The following is a 20,835-nucleotide window of genomic DNA, read 5'->3' on the forward strand; positions in this document are numbered from 1 at the left end:
TCAAGAATGACCTCAGAGTCTCTCTTTTTTGTTTTGTTTGTTTTTTCTTTAATTAAAGAAACGCAATTTGTTTAATGTTTTTAACACAAAAAATAAAAGAAGTATATGGGTCAAATATTATTTTTTAACATGCCCTACCAAATGGTCCATTTGGCTTTTCAAGGTTAATGTAATGATGTTGAACTAATGTCATTAACACTATTCACTAAGAAATCAAAAGTCTTCTGATCATTCATTGTGATTTAATGAAACATTTAATGTTGTCCAGTACATATAGGCTGAAATAATTTATTGTTTAAGTATGATTTATTTATTTATTTTTTCACTGTCTAAATCCATGCTCAACCAAACAGTTGAATTATCCTTTTATGGTAAAAGGTGGTGATGCTAAAATAATAAATTCACATTTTTATGAAAATAAAAAAGATTAATTGTATTAATTAATTAATTCATTAAACAAAAATATTAATTGCTGTTAATACGAAATATATAATATTATTCAATTATATATAAATTCTGGATAAATATGACTTTTTTAACCATTTCTGAGATGTTTTCCAAGTACATCTTAATCTATCATACGTGAAAATACTACTAGTACTGGTACACTACTAATTTCATGGTAACAAACTGATATTTGTCAGTATATTAACATGTCAAAAGCATTATAACAGTATAACAGGTTGTACTTTTTTTTTCTTACTGTTTTACCATTACCACTAAGGGCCATCTCAACCATTGGGCTGAGGCCTATATTTAAAAAAGTATGAGGTCTGATTAAAAAAAAATACTAATAAATAAAATACATTTAAAAAAAAAGGTTTTTTTTGTATTATAATGCCAAGAAAATAAAAAAAAAATGCAAAGGATTTTTTTTCTATTTATTTATTTATTTATTTTTTAAAGGGGGTCCACAAAATTAGGCTCCCATTTAATGTCTTTGGAGCAGCCTATGGCTAGCCTGGCCTAGCCTTCTTTCTTCTCTGATGTCTGGCTTTGAGAGAGAGTAGCTCATGTTCTCAAATATAAATTGACCTTCCCTAGGCCACTGAAATAACCGTGACTTTAAAAAAGTACCCCTGACTCTACCTGTAACCATCAAGAACATACCCCTTCTTCTCTTAGTCCCATCACATCTTTTAGGACATAATGTCCAAGCTACAATAAAACTGGAGAAAAAATCTTTCCATGTTTAATCATCCCAGTTACCATTTATGTACTAAAATAACTGCAGTGGATAATATCATTGTGTAAGTGTTTAATATAATGTTGAAGTGAATTCCACAAATTGGGTGTGTAGAGGACAAGTGATTTTTTTTCAGTGCATCAAAGGTTTTTGTGGATTGGAAGTAACACAACATCCTCGATAAAAATAACATTTCACTTCTCTTGATAAAATAGTTTCATAGTCTCTGTTACACCGATGATTTATGTGCCAGCTAAACACAGACCCCTCTTGACTAACACAGCAGGTGTGTCTAAAAGCATTAATACTGGCTTCATTCCATTCAGGTCAGGCCAGTACGAGAGCCTTGCGTTATGGTGCATGCTGGCTCCCTGACAAGGCTCACTGGGACACCTACATGGAATGAAGCCATCTTTTATATTACTATTAACACATGGCAGGTTATGTCATGTTATGATTGATGATGTGATGTTATGATTATGTCATGTTATGATTGACTGACTGAAAATGTTAATTACCCAATCAAAAATAATTAGTAGTTTTCTGAACCAACAAGAAAAAGCTTGGAAAATAAAACCAGTCTAAGATACTTTCTTAAAAATCAAGTTACATTAATACAAATGTCAGACATGTGCCACTCATGAAGCCTTTTTTAAATTCAGTATACCTTACTTCAAATACTGATAGTGGTCATAACCCAAAGTGACATGTACCAACACAGTGGGACCTTTCATATAATCTGATCTCAATAATCCTGCACAGTTTGCTTTCTGAGCTTTATTGTGCTTTTTGTTTTATGCTGTGTGAATTTCTGGTTGAAATGAGATGATGTGTGATTATTCAGGCACATCTATGATGAGGGGTGCGATGAACTCCGAGTGACGTAGTCCAAAGGAGAAGCTCGGAGCTTTTGCTCTTGTGAAGGTCACCTAGGAAGAGAAAAAACGTCAGCAAAGGAACAAATGCAAAATATTTCGTCAAAGCCCCAGTGAGGTTTCTTACCTGCTCAGGACAGTGTGCGCCAGGTCCTGGTTTCTTTGTGGTTTCACTGGGTGGGAAGTTGCGGCCTGTCATGCTAAACTGGGGAGGTTTTTTATTGTAAATACAAGGGTCCACAACTTTGTAGGCAGCTGGGCCAGGAGTCTGGAGGGGGAACAAATGTATAGAGAAAAAGTGTAAGGATTTTTACATATTTTTTAAGGAAATTATTTTCATGACATTCATACGGACCTTCTTCAGGTCCTCATGGAAGCTTCCGTTTTTGCTGCGGCCACAAAACGAGAAGGTGGGAGCTGCAGATGTGGCCACAGTTTTGTCTCCCAGCACTGGGGGCAGAGAGTAGGAGGCTGGACCTGCAGAATGAGTTACAGGTGAAATTTATACTCTATGCAACATTGAATTTTATTACCCACAACTTAAATAAAGTTGACACCAAATATGGTACCTGGTGTTTGGATAGTGTTGATGTCTTTGCCCCTCCCAGATAGAGAATAAGCAGGAGCGGAGCGGAAGATCGCCTTTACTGAATGCTCTGGGGAGTATTTGCCTAAAACAGCAAGGAAGTGTGTTTAAAAACACTGCTGACCAGCAAACTCAGATGACAACAGTGTGCATTTTAATGTCAGATTTCAGTGAGATCAGCAGCATTTCAATTCCATGCACCTTTACAAAACCAGTTATGTGTGAAGGGGTTGGCTGACCTGGTCCGGGAGCCTGGAACAATTGTGGCTCCTTTGGACGGCTGTGGAGTGAAAACGCAGGAGTGCCGTCTCTGCCCACTTTGGTGATGTTGGAGGGGATGAGGTAGCTTGGTCCAGGGGAGCTCTCTAGCTTGCGGTCATGACGTGCCCCAAAGCTGAACATTGGTGCTTTGTATTTAGTGGGGTCATGTTGAGAAACTCCTTTATGGCGGAAACAAGGACAGACAGTGTCAGTATTAATCATAATAATGGTGTTGGTGGTTGGAAAAAAAAAAGCTTAACAGCCATTCTGGCTATACCTGTGAGTCCAGGCAGTGCATACTTGGGCCCTGGGCTGCCATAGAGGGCAGCTATGGGCCCTCTTGGCTTGTGGGGCCTCCAGGTCCCAACCCAAGGTTCAGTACTTGACATTACCCTGAGAGAGAGATGGATTGTAAGGAAGGGAATATTCATTAATTAGCTTTTGGAGCATTTCTGCTGTCATCCATGGTTGTAGCATAAAAAACATCAAATTTATGACTCCTATGCACATTGGCTCACGTGCCCTCTAAAGGTCCCTTGGCACACATTTCCTTTGAATGGGAAATTTAGCCCTCATTAGCATCTCTAACAGGTCTGACTGGTGCTTGAGGTTTTATTAGAGTTTACTCCAAACTTAGTAAATGTTTCTTTAGATTCTGTGCTGCAAATAACTGGGACTTGCTGCAACAAACTCCGTAAGAGGCCGTATTATGTGTATTTTATTGTTAGAAATGTTATTTAGGGGCAGTTAAAGCCTGAAGGTACTGATGGAAGTTCACATGTACACACTGTGCATCATTCTGAACTGCTCCTCAGTGTGTGATGTCACCATGGACAGCAGAACTGTCAATCACAGCAGATGTTTTTGAATAATAATAAGCAGCAGCATGTGTTCATTTGAGCTGGATGTGAAACACTAGAAAGTTTTAGAAAGTTTTGTTTGTCACAAAATAAGGAAACACCCCTTTTAGCTGTGATTTTTTTTTTTTTTTTTTTAAATTTGATTGTTCAACACGTTTTTAGTTTAGTTTTATTTCATTTTATCACATTTACCATGTAAATATATAGTTAGCTGAATTAAATATTTGTGTATTTTTAAAAAAAAACATACAATCACTGAGAGGAAAACAAAGAAACATCTAAAATCTATAATTTAGTCACATTTAGTTCCACTTGTCACACATATGAAAGCTAGCACTACATCTAATCTTACACTTTAGTTACAGAGCAGTGAAACTGACAGCACTGTCACTTGTTTAGGCCATTTAATGAGATACATTTTGAGCTAGGTACTGGCTAACTCAAATGAGCTAACTGTACACTGGAATAAAGGCCTACTGTTTAATGGTGATTTGTGGGTAAAGTTTAACTAATGGTTCACCAAGTGAACACAGGTATCATACACCTACAGTAGCCTGTAACAAAACCACAAGATGTCTACCAAGTGTGTACAAATCAATAACTTGCTATCAGTTTAGTGACCTAAAACAAATAGATAGATCATTTTACCTCATGAGTATCCTGATGTTGCTGTGAGCCTCTCTGTGTGTCAGGGTATTACGGTGAGATCCCAGGAACTCAGCATGTGCACTGAACCCAAACACAGATTGTTTAGTGCCTGTTCTCAGCTTCACTATGACAACGCTGCCGTGGAGACGTCTCTCTGACAGGCATGTTTAATATGTGCTGTGTATTGCAACAGTGCAGGTCAAGTGAAGGAATTTCCCGATAATGTTATAAGAGAAAACACAGTATGCAGATGGTGTAAATGATTTATTAGGCATGAAAGGCTGACACAGGCCACAGGGTCACACTGTGGACACACTGTTTGGATTCAATCTACTGATACTAAGGTACAGTAGCTTACATAGACATGTAAAAAATATATGAGTCGTTGAATTCTACATTAGGGGTTTTATTTTAAGTTAAACCAGTGTTATTTCTCTTTTCTTTTTTTAAACTCATAGCCCATTTAATTGTGGTTTCAAGGATACATCCAGATTCATATTGTGGGTCTGAGGGATCAATCTTCTTTATCAACTGAAGCCACACAAATTCTTGAAAAATATAGTGAAGGGATCTAAGCGTAAAAATCTACGAGCTCTTATGTTTCTTTTTTAATGATAAGCATATTTTTGCACATTTGTCGCCCTCCTGTGTGTGGTGACAGTGTGTGAAAGTACAAGAAAAAACAACACAAACACAACATTTTAGAGCCAAACATAACAGATAAACTTAGATTAGGCTAAAACAAGATTGGGGAGATCATACTTAATACATGGTTGGCAGTTTATTTGATAAATCTAAAAAGATAGAGAGAGACATTTTCTGGTGGTTGGTTACTTTTTTGTGAACTGGATGGTGTCAGTAAGACCTGGTGGGGTACTCCAAAGGCCAAATCTTGCCAAGGGCTCCAAAAAGACTTGTTCTAATCTGCCCTTTTCACAGCAAACATTTTAATATGTCGTAGTTGCAAACACACGGGCTTTGTGGTGGTTTTGCCTCTTTTTTGTTGTTGTTTTGCATATTTTTGTAATTTCTCTGCATGTTTTGGTAGTTTTGTGTCTCTTTGAGGTAATATGGTGTCTTTATTGGTCATTTGTGTCTCTTCTTGATCAGTAGCTGTTAACTTGAGTGACATTTTGCAGGTGAAGGCCAAGGTTGCCCCCTGACACTTTGGGCCCCTGGGCCTGTGCCCAGTAGGCCTTTTCAGTAATCAGTCCATGTGCGTTCCGAATCACATACTTTTTCTTTTTACTTTTAGTAGGTGCTGCAGCTGCCCTCAAAATGTACGTACTGTTGCATGCAGTATGCACACAGGACATACCACTGTCTCATAACATTACGCCCTGAATCTCTCATACATCTGCAGTTCTCTGCCAATTAATATTTTAATAGTTATGTTCTATTGTTGTTTGTAATATTTAATTATTAATTTTTTTAACTTAATCAATATTCCTATTATTACTATTCGACTGGTCATCAGTTACTTGAATGTGCTGTCATCTGTCATTGCAATTTCTGACATCTTGTCAATCAGCTGTCAAACAGCTGTCAATGAGCCGTCAAGCTGTTATCTCTCTGCTGTTCAGTCGATGTGTCGTGTCGTCCGCTGTGCAGAGAATTGTGGGTCAGAAGAGCCAGAAAAGCATACTGGCTTGCATACTGCAAGACTGGAAAAGCAGTAGTAGACCATCCTGGTATTTTTGACATACTGCATTTGACATACTACATATAGGGACACACTAAATCTTTTTCTGGCATACTATATAGTATGGTAGTATGGGTACTGGAACGCACAGCATGCTTCAAATTGTAGCATTGGTGCTGCAGGCCCTTGTGAGGTATCTGTAGTTGTGGAAGGTTTCTTTCAAACTCGCCTTCAGGACCTTCATCAGAGTCGCAAGGTTTCCCATTTCCTCCTGGGGGCGCTGGTGATATTTAAAAAAAGGCAAATTATTGAACAATATTAAATGGTTTCTTGTGGAACTGCACAGCTTCAACATGCTATAATTCGACATGTCTCACCCTTGTAAGGGCCCGCATCAGTCGCTGCAGCACTGCCTCCTCTCTGTGTGGACACAGGTTGGTCACTGTACTCACACAGCTCAGTAGACAATAGATGGTGTGTCTCTGTGGCTGTAATGATGTCATATTGAACAACATTTTAAATCTTTGCATACGAGTTTTAGAGTGTAAAGGAGTCTTAAGAAGAATACTCAAGAGTCAAAGGTGACTCATCACACACGTATTTCTTTACCTTCTTGAGCACACTGAGAGGTTTCCTGTTGTTCGCTCCACTGTTCAACCTGTCTACATCCTCTGCACTCAGAACAGGCTCCTGGATGGGGTTTGAAGAGACAGAGACGGGACGTTACCACAGTATGGGGAGTGTAAACTAATATTCAGCATACCAAGGTGTATTTTTTACTTCATAAATTGAGAACACTGGACTCATGTACTCTTGTTTGATGCCACTGACCCTTAACTTGTCCAGCCAGGTCCACAACAGACAACTGAGAACCTGAGGATCTGACTCAGTGACCAGCAGAGCCCAGCCACAGTCGCTACTGTTTAGCTCTTCCTGTTGGGAAAGGTAAGTGACTGTATTAATTCAATGGCTCTAGAGCTCATGATCAAAGTGACATGTTGTGATGTGAAACCAGGTTTGCAGCGGTGTTATTCACCTGCAGCAGAGCCGATCTTTGCAGGATGATTTCTCCTGGAGGACCATGGTCTGCCATTGCCTTAGCAATAGCACGGGCGACTGCAGTTGGGCCTGGATTATGCGGATTTCTGCACAGCTATATATGACATAAAAATATGAAAATATTTTAAAGCATTCACATTGAAGCCGGCTTTATTGGCTTAATTTTTCACTGTAAGAATCACAGTTACCTCCATGTTGGAGCTGTATTTGCCAAGTGTCTTTTTAGCTGTGCACTTAGACCTCTTCGCACAGTTGTTGCTCGTTGTTATGTTAGATATTGGGATGTTGAGTGTCTGAGATTTCTTTTTGATGGTCTGGTGGCTTGGTGAAAGGGTGGCAAGGATCGGACTACCTGGTCTCAAATCAGAGCGTATGAGATCCTGTACACACCACTGTCTCTCACTTCCAAGTGCTGGGGTGCAGTATGTGCTCGACTCCAGATCCTTCAGGACAGAATGCAACAAAGTGAGAAAAGCCTCATGAGACTTTATGTAACTGTGAACAGATAATCTGAAACTGCACCTCATTTACTGCAATCTTGCTGAGGTCAGAGTCGCTGTAGCTGCGTTTGTCTAGCAGCACTTCTCTCTTCCTCTCCAAGAATCCCAGTGGCTCATCCCAGGAGGACACTGACCCTGAACCCGCCCATGAGCCCTTATGACACTCCCTGAGTAAGGGCAAGTACTGTTTGGACACCAGGGTCTCCCTCACAGCCCTGTTCAGGGTCCTCAGTGCTGACCTCTTCTCCAGCTCGGCCTGGATCTCTGGAGGAGCAGGGAGACCCAGGGCCAAGCAGGAGAGATGCACACACAGAAGATATACCACCTAATGGAGAAAAAAGAAGGGGGATGTAAACTGTTCCACAGTGTATTTAGATATATTCATGATGAAGGGTTAATGTAATGATAAAGCTCTGACCTTGGGTGTGTGTCTGAGGGTGCGTGCCTCCAGGCCATGCAGCAGTATTGCCTGTCGGTTTAGGTAGTGCTGCAGGGTGAAAGGTGCACCGTGTCGCAGGCTGAGATCCGGGTATTGCACCAGTTGTGTGCCAAGCAGACGAGCAAAGTCAAACACCTGGCTGATCTGTGCACGGGTTTGGATAGAGCGTGGCCGTTTGATCCGTACGTAATGGACAGCCTCACTCGGGCTGATGCGCAGGGTGTAAATCAAGTAACAGGCTATCAGGACACCTGTTAGGCAGCAAGAACACACAAGAAAACACATATGAGAGCACTAAATGTGCACAGCCTGACACACACACTGTTTATATGAACAGCAGTGCATATTCCTACCTGTCCTGCCCAGGCCTGCATGGCAGTGCACAGCCACTCTTCCTTCCTTTACTGCAAAGGCCAAAACCTTCACCCCGTCAATAACACCAACAAGAGAGGACACACCAAAATCTGGCATCCCAAAGTTGTAAAAGTAAACTGCAAAAATACAAATATGTGCATATAGACATTTATAAGGATGAGCTGTGTTTGCAGGCTAGTTTATAATGTAGAAACACAACACTAATTAATTGCTGCCCCATTGGCACAAACCAAAACTCTCATTACATCAGCTCGATTGTTTCTATCTCACATTTCCTACCATGTGAGTGGCACACAAAGGGCAGTCAATCTTTCATGTTGTGTATTTACTGTATCAAGATCTCACTGTCATTGTCCATGAAGACCTGTGGAGAGTATGTGAAACCACTCTCAGGGTCAAGGGGAGGTCCACAGTGAGCATGCTCTCCTGGTATCTGCATGTTGATGATCGATCGGATGTTCAGCCTGGGAGAAAGTCATAATATGAAGACAATGGCCGACACTGGTGCTGTGTATGTGTCTCAAAGGTAGGGGTGTCGCAGTATATTGAAATGGCAAATAACCAAATCATTTTAATTTCTTTATGTTCTTGCGTTGTCTCCCTTTCCACCTACCTACACTTGAATTTTTTATGGTAAATTATTTGCCGAAAGAAGGGACCTAAAACACAGTAATCAGAGTAAAAGGTGATTATTATTTTACATTTTCTATAGATATTGCAATAATGTTATTGTGAATTTTTTTGGCCCTGAATATCCACTGATATCATGCCCACTCAAAGGTAATATTTCTTATACTAATAAAGTAATAATATGTCCACAGTGGGAAAAATTGATTAGTGTAATAATAAAAGTAATGATGTCAGACCCTCATTCACCCAATAAAAAGTAACAGAGGGTTTTTTCTTAATCTGTCTAATCTAATATTTCTAATCTTGATCCCTTCCCCACTTTGTTTCCTATTTATTACCTGTAAGTGCGCAGGGAGTTGTACGATAACAATGTTGTCACACCTTTCAAGAGGGCTCATAATTCTTACAGCTTCTCGTGTATCATACATAACCACACACTGCACAGACACACAGAGAACAGCACGCACAACACAGGAATAATGAGCAACAGTGATTACCTTTGAAATTGGTCTATGATGTTGTACTTCTCAATCAGACACTTGGATGGTCTTGCCATGGCAATAATGTCATCTGTCACCCTGCCATGGGAAGAAATTCATAATCTGTAAATTACCACTCAATATTTTTGAAACAGCACGCAACACAGCTGCAGTGACACCATCTCACCAGGAGGAGAAAAGGCCTCGGATGACCTGCTGATTTAATTTCCAACACTCTGGTCCTTCATAGCGGCAGTCTTTCCCTCCGCAGGCCAACAGACAGAGGATCTTGGGTGGAATAGCCTTCACCAGGTTCTCCCTGGCCTGGGAGTAGGAAGGCTGGGGTACTGGTATAAAGGTCGGCATCATCCTGCACCAGGGGAAACCCCGAGATCAGCATGAGCTATCACACTGTAGATGTTAAGGACTATGCTCCAACTAGGCCAGCTGGAAACCTCATGTGACCTTCTTCCCACACTTGACAGAGATACAGCTTGTCACAGTGACATTTGTTGCAGTTGGGTGCTGTTACTTAGGTACTATTATTACTGAAAATAAAAAAGTCACTGAGCTGGAGGGGATATCAGAAATAGCGACTCATCCAATATACAGTGAATATATCACATTCTATGCAATATAATGCAATCAGATTTAAACGTACCTTTTTGATTAAGTTGCACAGTGAAGCTATAAATCCCATTTAATGTATCCCCAGAGAAAATTGAAGAAAAAGGGTGCTGATAGTAGCAGAACACACATGTGCTCTGCTGTGCTAACCCACCCTGCTCCTTACAGATACACACACTGTCAAAACTATGCGCTGACCCAGCTCCACTAAGCCTGATTAGCTGTCATAAATACATTAGGACACACATTCACACATCATAGCAAGCCGATTATTTAATGCCTATACCTTCTGCTATAAACATTGTGTGTGAAGGTCCTAATTACCTGGCACCACCTAAAGCTTCAGACATGATTTTACTTTACATCTTGATGCCAAGAAAATATAAGTTGTTGATCTCACAATTGTCAAAAAGCACAGATATGTTTTGTGTTCACTGAGAAACATTATATTTTAATGTAATGCAATGTCCTGCAATTATAAAAAAAATGTAATAGGTTAGAGATTACTAGTTATCCTGTTAAAAATGTAGTATGTAATGTAACTTTTTACATTTGATTATTTTTCTAACAAATGTTTTAAACTGGAAAATAAAGCTGAAAGATTTCCAGAAATAATGCACAAAAAACCCTTCGAAATCACCCACATCTTAATTAGTAACTGTAATTTAATTACTGTTTTTTTTCTCAGTAACTGATTACAATTACATTTATTTTGCAATTTAATTTGCAACTAGTTACTCCTCAACACTGTGTATATATAAAGATTTAAGACTTTTCTTATGCACTCCAATATAGTTCTCTCAAAGTTGGGTCACAATTTTGTTAAAATCCATGTTAGAAAGCACTTCTCTTTTTATTTTCCAAGTTTATCCATCTACCTGACAGGTGTAGCATATCAAGATGCTGATTAAACTGCATCATCATCACACAGGTGTGCCTTGGGATGGTCACAATAAAAGGCCACTCTAAAATGTGCAGTTTGATTTCACAACACGATGCCGCTGATGTCCCATGTTTTGAGGAAGTGTGTCATTGGCATTCTGACTGCAGGCATGTCCATCAGAGCTGTTGCCCGTCAACTGAATGTTCATTTCAATACCATGAACAGTCTCCGAAGTCATTTCTGTGAATTTGGCAGTTCATCCAACAGGCCTCACAGCCACTCTAGTTGGCTACGCTGATGAACTGCTGTCAGATCGAGACCCTGGTGAGGACAACAAGCATACAGATGAGCTTCCCTGAGACAGTTTCTGACACTTTGCAGGTGAAGACACTGGACGTGGAGGTCCTGAGCTGGTTACGTGTTCTGTGGTTATGATGCCAGTTGGATGTACTTCACAGAGACAAATTTGGAGACTCTTTAAAGTAGTGAAATTAACATTCAGTTTAGAAGCAACAGCTTTGATGGATATTCCTGCAGGCAGGATGCCAATGCACACTCTCTCAAAACCTGCCATATCTGTGGCATCGTGTTGTGTGATCAAACTGCATGTTTGTAGTGTCCTTTTATGGTGGCAATTCCAAACACCTGCTTAGTAATGATGCTGTTTAATCAGCATCTTCATATGCAGCACCTGTCAGGTGAATAGATCATCTTGAAAAAGAAGTGCTCACAGAAGTGAATTTTTTAGTGACCAAATTTGAGAGAAACATATCTACCGAGTTCATAAAAAAGTCTTAGATCTGTAACTTAACCTGTGAAAATGGGAGCAAAAGCAAGGGTTGCATTTAAAATTGTGTGTGTGTGTGTATCCTGTCTCCAAACGCTCTGCCACCGTCTCTCCCTTCAACCACTTACCAACTGTCTGAACAGATTTAAGCACACTGTGGATGAGTGGAATAACAACCCAAAAAGAACAAGCTGTTAAGAAGCTATTTAAAAATCTGACTTACTAACATAGATTAAAGTTATTTCACAAGACTGTCTTCATCCTAAGCAGGACAAAGCAGGAAAGAATAACAGGCTGAACTCCACCTCTGCTGGAGCAGCTCTGGACATATCGCCCCCTGCAGTGCAGCAATGGGAACAATGTGATCATGATGGAGATGTATTTTTCTCTTTGTCCTGCAGGCACACCGACAGTCGAGTGAGGACGGCAGTACTACAGTATCCCTTTTGCTCTTTCATGCACCTTACAACACCTTACCTTGTCCCTAAGGCACATGCACTCCCTATTTCCACTGAGACTCACGCTACACATGTTATTATTAATGTTATAAGAATGTATTTAATTCATTTGCTTTTTTTAATTACATTTGATTAAATTGCTGCTGTACCTCCCCCCCCCCCATTTGTCATGGTCCAAGAGGCAGGTTGCGACAGATATAACTATCAACTTTACATGAACTAGTTTTGCATAGGAAATATTACACACAACAGTGCTGTGTATGTGAAATCATTCGAGCCTGGTGCCAATTTATTTCTCTATCAGTGGGACAGAAATGACCCTCCCACATAGTCTGTTCTTGTAATGTACTTTTTTATTACTCTAACTTATAGGAATAAACTTGATACTCCTTTGTAAATGTTTGTGTGATTATCTGCATGCATGTGGGAGTAGTTCTTAACGCTGATACTGTCATTTGTTTTCACTGAATTTCCCAAGTTTTGACTGATGCATGAAAAAAAAAATACAGTTAAAAGCTTCTTTTATAGAGTTCTGTTTACTGTCCACTTAAAAGCTACAGTTTATAAGTTCTATGAAGAGAGCTTTGTCATATTAGCTGAAACTGCCAGTATATTCTGAAAGAAGTCCATGAGACAGATAATAGCTGTGTTTCAGAGCCGAGGGCTCTGAAACACAGCTGCTAATCATTTCAATCACTGCTGAACTGCAGTCAAATTGTCAAACTAGGCAGTGCTGATAAAATATGATTCAAGACTCTGCTACTGCATTGCTGATTTCTAGCTTCAGATGTTTTCATAAACATATTTTAGTGTACTGTTTAGCTGTGAACTGAGAAAGTTTGCTCTGTTTTGACTTGACATTTCCAAGATGGCAGCCAGGTCACACATGTTCTTATTTTACAGCTAAACAGTACACTAAACTACGTCTCTGAAATCAGTTGAGGTGAGAAATAGGCAACACAGCAACAAAATCTTGATTCATACTTGATTGCGGCCTAGTTTGACAGTAGCTCACAACTAGTGATTGACAGCTGCGTTAAGGACTCCTCAGCTCTGACTGGTTGTTTTCGTTCATGTGTGGTAATGCCATTAGAAGCGTTACAAGCCAATAGAGTAGGCAGAGGAATATGATTTTTTTTTTCTCACCAATTATTTGTCTCATGTAGTGCTGTGTGAATATAGTGACAGTTGGTAAATGGACCTGCATTTTGTACAGTGCCTTTCTAGACATCTAGTGACCACTCAAAGTACTTTTTACACTACGAGTCACGTTCACCCATTCACACACACATTCACACACTGGTGGCTGAGGCTACCATACAAGGTGCCACCTGCTACTCAGTTTTAACACACTCACACACTGATGGAACAGCCATTGTGAGCAATTTGGGGTTCAGTATCTTGCTCAAGTATGCTTCGACATGCAGCCTGGAGGAACCTGGGATTGAACCGCTGATATTTCGATTGGTGGACGACCCGCTCTACCTCTGAGCCACAGCTGGCCGTTATTGTTACCAACAACAGCTTTAATTTCTAGTCAAACTGCTGCAAACAGCCAACAGACTCTCTTAGTAAACAACCAATTACTGAGTTTAAGATGTAGCTACATGCTGGCATGTTGTTGCTACATTCATTTCCTAGGTATCATCCAGTGTCATTAGAGGTCAGAACAAAGATCAACTGCACGTCAGGTCATGTTGGCTTTGCTTAGAAATAGCACTGATGGGCAGTTTAGATATATACTTCTTTAAGCTCTCTATGTGTTAGTTTACAGCTGTAACAGGAGCTACGTGACAGCTTATCTACACCCATAACCTTTTACTTCTTATGCAAAATAAGCCTACTGGCCTGGGGCTATTTTCAACATGCAGTATCAGTACATGTTGTGGTGTAGAGTCAGACCATCCCCCTGCTTAGACAAACATATATGAACAAGATGAAAGAAGTTTTACACTTCCTCTTATCAGGCACAGTTCCTGATAGAAGATGCCAGTCGAGCTTTTTAGTGAGTTATTTTGAAACAAATGAAGACGAAAGAAGAAAATTAAGAAGTGTTAAAATATTCTGAATGGGTAAAATGACTTCAACAATGAGTGGAATCAAAAACGCAAACTTGTTTTGTTTTGTTTTTTACACCATTTTTATTCAGAGATTTTTTGTGGAAAATATTTTTTGCGAATAATTTTAAGAGCAGAAGCTTCAGCATCTGCAAGCATAAGTTGGAATGTTTACACAAAAAAAGCTCATGGGCAGATATGTTTTTGTGTTTTAAGAGGGGTAGAATAATTAAGAATATAATACAGTATTTGCATTGAAACAGTACAACAAAAACAACAACAGAAACATGCTACTTTATTGTGTCACACTGACATTGGCCATGTGTCAACACTGGAAAGACACTTCCTTCCCCCTTTTCTGTGTTAAAGTGATTTAAAGAAAGAGTGGACAAAGAACTAACTTTTAAATTAGATCCTTTTTTTCATGCTGGGTGTTTAAAAGAAGGAAGAGGAGTGCAGACAAATTTACAAATGTTCAAACTGGACAAAACCCTGGTTGATGGTGAAGTTGTAAAGACTACTCTCACACTGGTGTGGTACTGCTGCACCACAGCACACATTGCAAAACAAAAGGAAGTGTCTTATTGCATTATTTTGTCTTTCAAAAGCAAAAAAGTCACTAAAGCATCTCACGAGTAAGCATGACCTCAGAATAAGATAAAGGAAAGGATTACTCAGATTTGTGTTAAGAGGGACCAGAAGGCACCGTGTTCCTTTTTGGATCCATTTACTGGGAGGCCCCGCACAACTAACAAAATCTATCTGTGAAATCACCGCAATCCCCATCCATCTCCCTCTACGAGCTGCAGGCCTTTACAGAAATGAGTTGGCATGAGACATAACAGTGAAGAGCAAAGGGTCAGGTCTGTGAGGGAGTCTAATATCCACGAGGGGTTGTGGAGATGAACAGCCTGAGGCGGCCTACAAGTCGTCCTTCGCCAAAGCTCTACCGTTATATTATCATATCCCCCTAACCTAGGCTCAACAGTGGCTACAGGTAGGTCCAACAGCTATGTAAGTATTCAATTACTGCAAATGCTGCCTAAACAGGAGCCCAGGTGTCAAACAAAAATACAACTCCCATCACTCTATTTACTGTTTCCATGAGATTTCCCTAATAGACCATTTGCTCATCATGCAACTGAATGTGTAATTACAACCTGCTGCCATGTAAGAGTTGGGAAGAAAAGGAAAAAAATAAAGACTATATCAAGAGATAATATGGTAATAGTATGATAATAAAAGAAAAAACACGTAATATTAAAATTTCCCAAAGATGATTATATATCGTCCACCAGCCTCGTCCTTTTTGTGAACATTGGTGCTGGAAGACCAAATTTTTCTGGTTTTGAATGTCTGTGCCTTCTCTCCTGTCCTGTGGAGTTCAGTTTCTCTCTCTCTCATCTGTCCAGCTGATCCTTCTTTAGTTCTTGCACAGCTCTTTGGATAGCCACTCAAGTCCGTCATACAGCCCCTCGCCCTGGGTGGCGCAGGCATGCTGAATGTGCCACTGTGGGGTCAGAGATTATTAGATATTAGGTATGAATGTAGCTCTGTGCACGTGCTTACAGATTTGATTCTTATTGCAGGTGTAGGGAGCATGTTTATTCAGATTACTTACAGTTTTTCTGCGGAGGTTGTGTAAACCAAGTTTGTCTGTGAGTTCGCTGACTGTTAAGGCATTGGGAAGGTCCTGTTTGTTAGCAAACACCAGCAAAACAGCATCTTTCAACTCGTCCTCGTTCAACTAGGGAGGAAGAAAACAGATTAGAACATCAACTCTGAGATTTCATATTATGACCAAAACACTACAAACAGATAAAAGTGTGATTTTATTTAATACTTAAATTTACAGTGCGCTAATATTATTTCTTTGACGTGAGTCTTTAAGAGGGATGTTTTTCACTTTGTATCCTGAACATGTGGGTAGTAGGGATGGGTACTGAAACCCGGTATTCATTTTTAAAGACCGTAGTATTGATAAGCTCTGACGTTTTACATTTTAACATTTTGGTATTATTCATTATCATCCTGCAGCCTCTCACAAAATAGAAAATAAGTAGTATCGATAAAAGTAGTAGTATCTATAAAAAATCTTAACGATACCCATCCCTAGTGGGTAGTATGTGTAAATGAACTATAGTAAACTTTCCATCATCTTGCCAGCATCCAGATCTCCCTGCTCATCTTCTAGTAAAAATCTGGTTGGTAATTACCTGGTTAATCTTAAAGAAATACCAAAAAAAAAAACATAACAAAACAAAAAAAAAAACAGCAACATGTTGATAAATATAAGAGGTGGTTCCTTTTGGTCCTGGGCTTCACTGACTCAGTGAGCTTTAGCGCCCATTTAGAGGTGGTGAAACTTTCATGAATGTGCTGTATGTCTTGCCTTCAATTTTACTTTGGCTGGTGGCTTTGCTGACAATCAGCCAACTTGCCATGTTAACATGTGCAGGTCGGGCAGGAGCTAACTAGTAGTAATGCTCATTTGTTGATTACCTCTGGTGACACTGTCCCAGCACTAGGACGGCAGCAGAAACATGGTGGCTACTCTCCAGTCTCTCCCAGGTAGCCCTGGTTAGTCAGCGGCCATCTTTCAAGCCGTAAAACCCCTTTAGCATTGTTAACTATGTTAGCAACACTTAGCATGCTGACACTGCTAATGGTGCTAACAGAGCTGACACTGTTGGGTGGGGACAGCGTTACTAACGGTAATCACCAAATGCGTGCCAATGCCATTTCCCAACAAACCCAGTTGGTGCGTAGTGCAGTAAACTGAAGAGTATCAAAATCAACCTATAGACCGACATGCATAAAAACATTCTCAGTGGTTTATAACAATGCAGTCGGACCATGTGCTGCAAAAATGCAAATGACTGATTAAAAGCACAGCCCAAACACGTTAACACTGGCTGTAGTTCATACACCGAGGCAGCGACAATAAAAAATGCTTCCACTTAAGAATATTTTGGTGACTCATGAAGAAGGTGACCACACCCATTGTAATGAATAGGCTACGTCAGCAACACTGACACAGTACAAGGCAACTATAATAGGATTAAGGCTACTGGGCACTTGTGCCGATGTGCTCAGAAGAAACCAACATGGTTATCTAAATCATTTCGAAGTCTATGGGTTACCCGTGAACAACACACAAACAGAGACCCAAACATACACATACAGGTTTTAGTTTGACTATATTCAGATCCTGGTGGTGTGAGGGACTGCCATCCATTGAACGGTTTACACTGTGTTATTACTGTTTTTATTTTCATCATTAGTTCTGATTTAACTACATCACAGTATAAGACAACTCCAAATCAAAGACAGCTACTTCCCATGTCACAACAAAAATGTAAAATAATGAAACTCTCTACAGAGAACACACAGTTCTCTCTCTACAGTCCCTAGATATTAATTACGTACCATCTTTGAGAGCTCATCTGCAGACTCTGCCACTCTTTCTCTGTCGTTGCTGTCCACCACAAAGATGAGCCCCTGTAAGAAAACAAACAAAATAGCATCCAAGTGATCACTTTCCCTTTTCTTAATTTCAGAACTGTAACGGTTGAAAATAAATCTACAACTATTTAATACAGTTATAGTCATTTATTTATAGTCATTACAGTATAGTCATTTTTGGTTTCTCTGGTTCCAGCTATGTGAATATGTGCAGCCTTCTTTGACCTTCTGCGATTGTGAATTGAATATCTTTGGGTATGGACATTTGAAGATGTCACCTCAAACTCTGAGAAACCGTGATCGACATAATTTTATCACATTTTACACACAAAAATGTATTGATAAAATGTGAAAATAACCTGGAGATTGATCTATAATGAAATAATCTTTAGAAGCAGCCCTAATTAGGCTAATTATAGTGAGTTAAGTAATGTACAAAGAATTGTCAATTACTAAACATGATCAAAGATCCAACAACTACAAAACTGACTGGTAGGGAGGAAATATTTATGACGAAATTTGGAGATGCAATGTTGCCAATTGTTCATATCACAATACGCATCTTGGCTGATGCAGGACTGATCTGGGTAAAAAAAAAAAAAACAGGCACAGGAAGGAGAGCAACAGTTGTATTTCTTGATTCGATTAAATATTTTGAAAAAAAGTATGAGGCTACATAAAAGAGTATAAGTATATAGTTTGAAATGTGAGCATTACACTCCTCTTTTATCATCAGCACCAATGTAGCCAGAGGATAAACCTGTTTCAGATGAAAGTCCTTGTTGACAAATGGGCTGAAACTTGTATTAAAATGAATAGATGAGTGAAACTTGTGTTAAGTGGCACTATACTTTGATGACATGAGTTCATCAACATACAATGCAAATAACTGTGCACATTTCTTATGTTTACTCTTATTCTATTCTTGTTTTATTCTATTGATGTAGATATTGTAGTCGAAATTTGCACATTTTCATTTCTATTTAATTGTATTGCTTTAATCTTAATTTCGTATTCCTATTCTTACCTCTTATAATGCTCTATTCTTTACATTGGAGTGACTAACTAAACACCATTTCCCCTCAGGGATCAATACAGTATTTTTGATAGTGACTGATCAAAGTATTGTTCTGAACCAGCTTCACTTGATGATCTGAGTGTAAGCATTTGCATACTCCAACTGCTCCTCCCTGACACTGTAGTTAAATTATGTTAAACATGGGCTTAACGTTGCATCATGAAACCAAAGCTGTCCTGCAGCACTGAGGCAGTCACACTCATACCTGTGTGTTCTGGAAGTAATGTCTCCAGAGGGGTCTAATCTTGTCCTGGCCGCCCACATCCCAAACAGTGAAGCTGATATTTTTATATTCTACTGTCTCCACGTTGAAACCTTCACAAGGGAGAGAAAGGGGAAAGATCTTGAGAACACTGCCCACAAAGTTCAATGAGTTAAACATGTTAAGGGAACACATTAAATAATACAGAGGATAATAAGAGAACTTTAAAGTAACTGCTGGGATATTTCTTACCAATGGTTGGGATGGTGGTCACAATTTCACCAAGCTTCAATTTGTACAAGATCGTTGTTTTACCAGCCGCATCCAGCCCAACTAGAAGAGGAAAAAGTGTGATTAGAAATCAACATATATATATATATATATATATATATATATATATATATATATATATATATATATATATATATATATATATATATATATATATATCAGGATGGATAGAGCAATAGCTGACAACCAGCTGTTCATTGCGTAACAGGGGTTTTCCTGTAGGTTTAATCATCAGAAAGCTGATGACATGTAATGACGGTGTACATGTGACTGCGCACAGCCAATCATGTGTACTGAGCAATTCTAATCAATTAGTATTATATGGTAACAACCCATAATATTAAAGCTGATCCATATGTAGTTAACATCGTCGAGGACACATTACTCCCTAACTATCCGGAAACAAACTGAAGATGAACGCAACACAATGGCACTTGTCCATCAAACGTCAGGAGTTAATTAGCATTACACGGCAACAAGTGAAACATGGTAGAAAAGAGCTATGACGAGGCACCGTCTAAAAGATAGGCAAACTAATAAGAGCTAGCTTAAAATACATTATCAATAAACGGCTATTATGGCCCAACTAGAATTAAGTTACTGCAAGAAAGTAATTAACGTTATTACACGACAGGCACGTTTGACAATTCGAGCCAAACTCATTTTATTAAAAACTATTACAATGTAAAGACGTTTTCTTTAAATTTAATCTGTTTTCTTTGACGTTAGGAGACTCCATTACCAAACTTCCTTTAAAAAAAACACCCGACGTTTAACGTTAGCTAACTTAGCGCGTGGTGGGGAAAGCTAGTTTTTCGTATTTTACTCCACGTTTACAACAAATAAAACAGCTCGTTTTAATTCCGCTTCTGTCCCAAATGCTGTACTGTAAAAGTCTGATAACTACATCGCCGTTAAAAGCTCCTAAAGAACTAATGTTAGCTAACTACTTATCTAGCTAATGCTAAAGCTAACCGCCGTGCCCCGCACTAACGTTCGTTAGCCAGACACCGCTTTCACTCACCCATCAAAATCCTCATTTGCTTTTTGCCGAAGATCCGTTCGAAGATGGATGAGATGGTGAGCCCCATTACTGGCCGATGGTGTTTCAATCTATGGCAGAAGAACCGATATTAGCGACAGCGCAGGCGACGTGTGTTGGTTTTACACTGATCCAGTTATTCTGATTTCCACACAGTACGACTGCCGACTGCCACGTCCGGGCCAACGTGGAATCCACGACGTCATCAGTTTGAAACAACTTTATTGACACGCCGATATCTGTGAACGATCACTTGTTGAATACATTTTATCGTTTTTCCCCCCTCAGACACATTCAAGACACAATATATCCCGGACCATCATTTTAACTGTTTGCCGAAGCCCGTCTTTATCAAAATAAAAAGCCCACATTATTTATCTCTTGCAAAACAGCTGCTTTCATCGC

The 20,835-nt window shown here is 39.4% G+C and overlaps 3 protein-coding genes across 3 annotated transcripts; all 3 read right to left on the reverse strand.

Moving 5' to 3' along the window:
* Positions 1–759: 759 nt before the first annotated feature.
* On the reverse strand, positions 760–4,566 carry odf3b (outer dense fiber of sperm tails 3B). Its single transcript, XM_049575301.1, has 7 exons — positions 4,417–4,566; positions 3,186–3,301; positions 2,887–3,087; positions 2,631–2,732; positions 2,417–2,538; positions 2,189–2,329; positions 760–2,115 (listed from the first exon to the last, which is right to left on the reverse strand). Exons 1-7 carry the CDS (start codon positions 4,419–4,421, stop codon positions 2,023–2,025), a joined length of 780 nt encoding a protein of 259 aa, XP_049431258.1. The 5' UTR covers positions 4,422–4,566; the 3' UTR covers positions 760–2,022.
* A 1,585-nt stretch (positions 4,567–6,151) lies between these two features.
* Positions 6,152–11,177, reverse strand: zgc:77752 (uncharacterized protein LOC393862 homolog). The gene is made up of 13 exons (XM_049574643.1): positions 11,046–11,177; positions 9,728–9,910; positions 9,559–9,639; positions 8,777–8,895; positions 8,410–8,547; positions 8,036–8,307; positions 7,649–7,942; positions 7,306–7,560; positions 7,095–7,211; positions 6,890–6,991; positions 6,668–6,748; positions 6,436–6,546; positions 6,152–6,338 (listed from the first exon to the last, which is right to left on the reverse strand). The coding sequence occupies exons 2-13, from the start codon at positions 9,907–9,909 to the stop codon at positions 6,216–6,218; spliced, it is 1,875 nt and encodes a 624-aa protein (XP_049430600.1). The 5' UTR covers position 9,910; positions 11,046–11,177; the 3' UTR covers positions 6,152–6,215.
* A 3,231-nt stretch (positions 11,178–14,408) lies between these two features.
* LOC125887305 (ADP-ribosylation factor 5-like) lies at positions 14,409–20,624 on the reverse strand. Its single transcript, XM_049574004.1, has 6 exons — positions 20,413–20,624; positions 19,350–19,430; positions 19,101–19,210; positions 17,782–17,853; positions 15,974–16,099; positions 14,409–15,862 (listed from the first exon to the last, which is right to left on the reverse strand). The coding sequence occupies exons 1-6, from the start codon at positions 20,477–20,479 to the stop codon at positions 15,776–15,778; spliced, it is 543 nt and encodes a 180-aa protein (XP_049429961.1). The 5' UTR covers positions 20,480–20,624; the 3' UTR covers positions 14,409–15,775.
* Between the last annotated feature and the right edge of the window lie 211 nt (positions 20,625–20,835).

This window comes from Epinephelus fuscoguttatus, linkage group LG4 (genome assembly GCF_011397635.1).
Source record: "Epinephelus fuscoguttatus linkage group LG4, E.fuscoguttatus.final_Chr_v1".
Classification (NCBI taxonomy): domain Eukaryota; kingdom Metazoa; phylum Chordata; class Actinopteri; order Perciformes; family Serranidae; genus Epinephelus; species Epinephelus fuscoguttatus.

What these genes read in the sequence shown, in the direction of transcription:
- odf3b (XM_049575301.1), bottom strand. An exon ending in CAACACTATCCAAACACCAG is followed by an intron (nt 2,539 to 2,630) that starts GTACCATATTTG and finishes CTCATTCTGCAG; the next exon opens with GTCCAGCCTCCTACTCTCTG. An exon ending in GCGCACACTGTCCTGAGCAG is followed by an intron (nt 2,116 to 2,188) that starts GTAAGAAACCTC and finishes TTCTCTTCCTAG; the next exon opens with GTGACCTTCACAAGAGCAAA.
- zgc:77752 (XM_049574643.1), bottom strand. Translation starts at nt 9,909, where the DNA reads ATGATGCCGACCTTTATACCAGTACCCCAGCCTTCCTACTCCCAGGCC. An exon ending in GGTCTTCATGGACAATGACA is followed by an intron (nt 8,548 to 8,776) that starts GTGAGATCTTGA and finishes GTATTTTTGCAG; the next exon opens with TTTACTTTTACAACTTTGGG. An exon ending in CTCTCAGTGTGCTCAAGAAG is followed by an intron (nt 6,547 to 6,667) that starts GTAAAGAAATAC and finishes ACATCATTACAG; the next exon opens with CCACAGAGACACACCATCTA.
- LOC125887305 (XM_049574004.1), bottom strand. Translation starts at nt 20,479, where the DNA reads ATGGGGCTCACCATCTCATCCATCTTCGAACGGATCTTCGGCAAAAAG. An exon ending in GACCACCATCCCAACCATTG is followed by an intron (nt 19,211 to 19,349) that starts GTAAGAAATATC and finishes TCCCTTGTGAAG; the next exon opens with GTTTCAACGTGGAGACAGTA. An exon ending in ATTACTTCCAGAACACACAG is followed by an intron (nt 17,854 to 19,100) that starts GTATGAGTGTGA and finishes GTTTTCTTACAG; the next exon opens with GGGCTCATCTTTGTGGTGGA.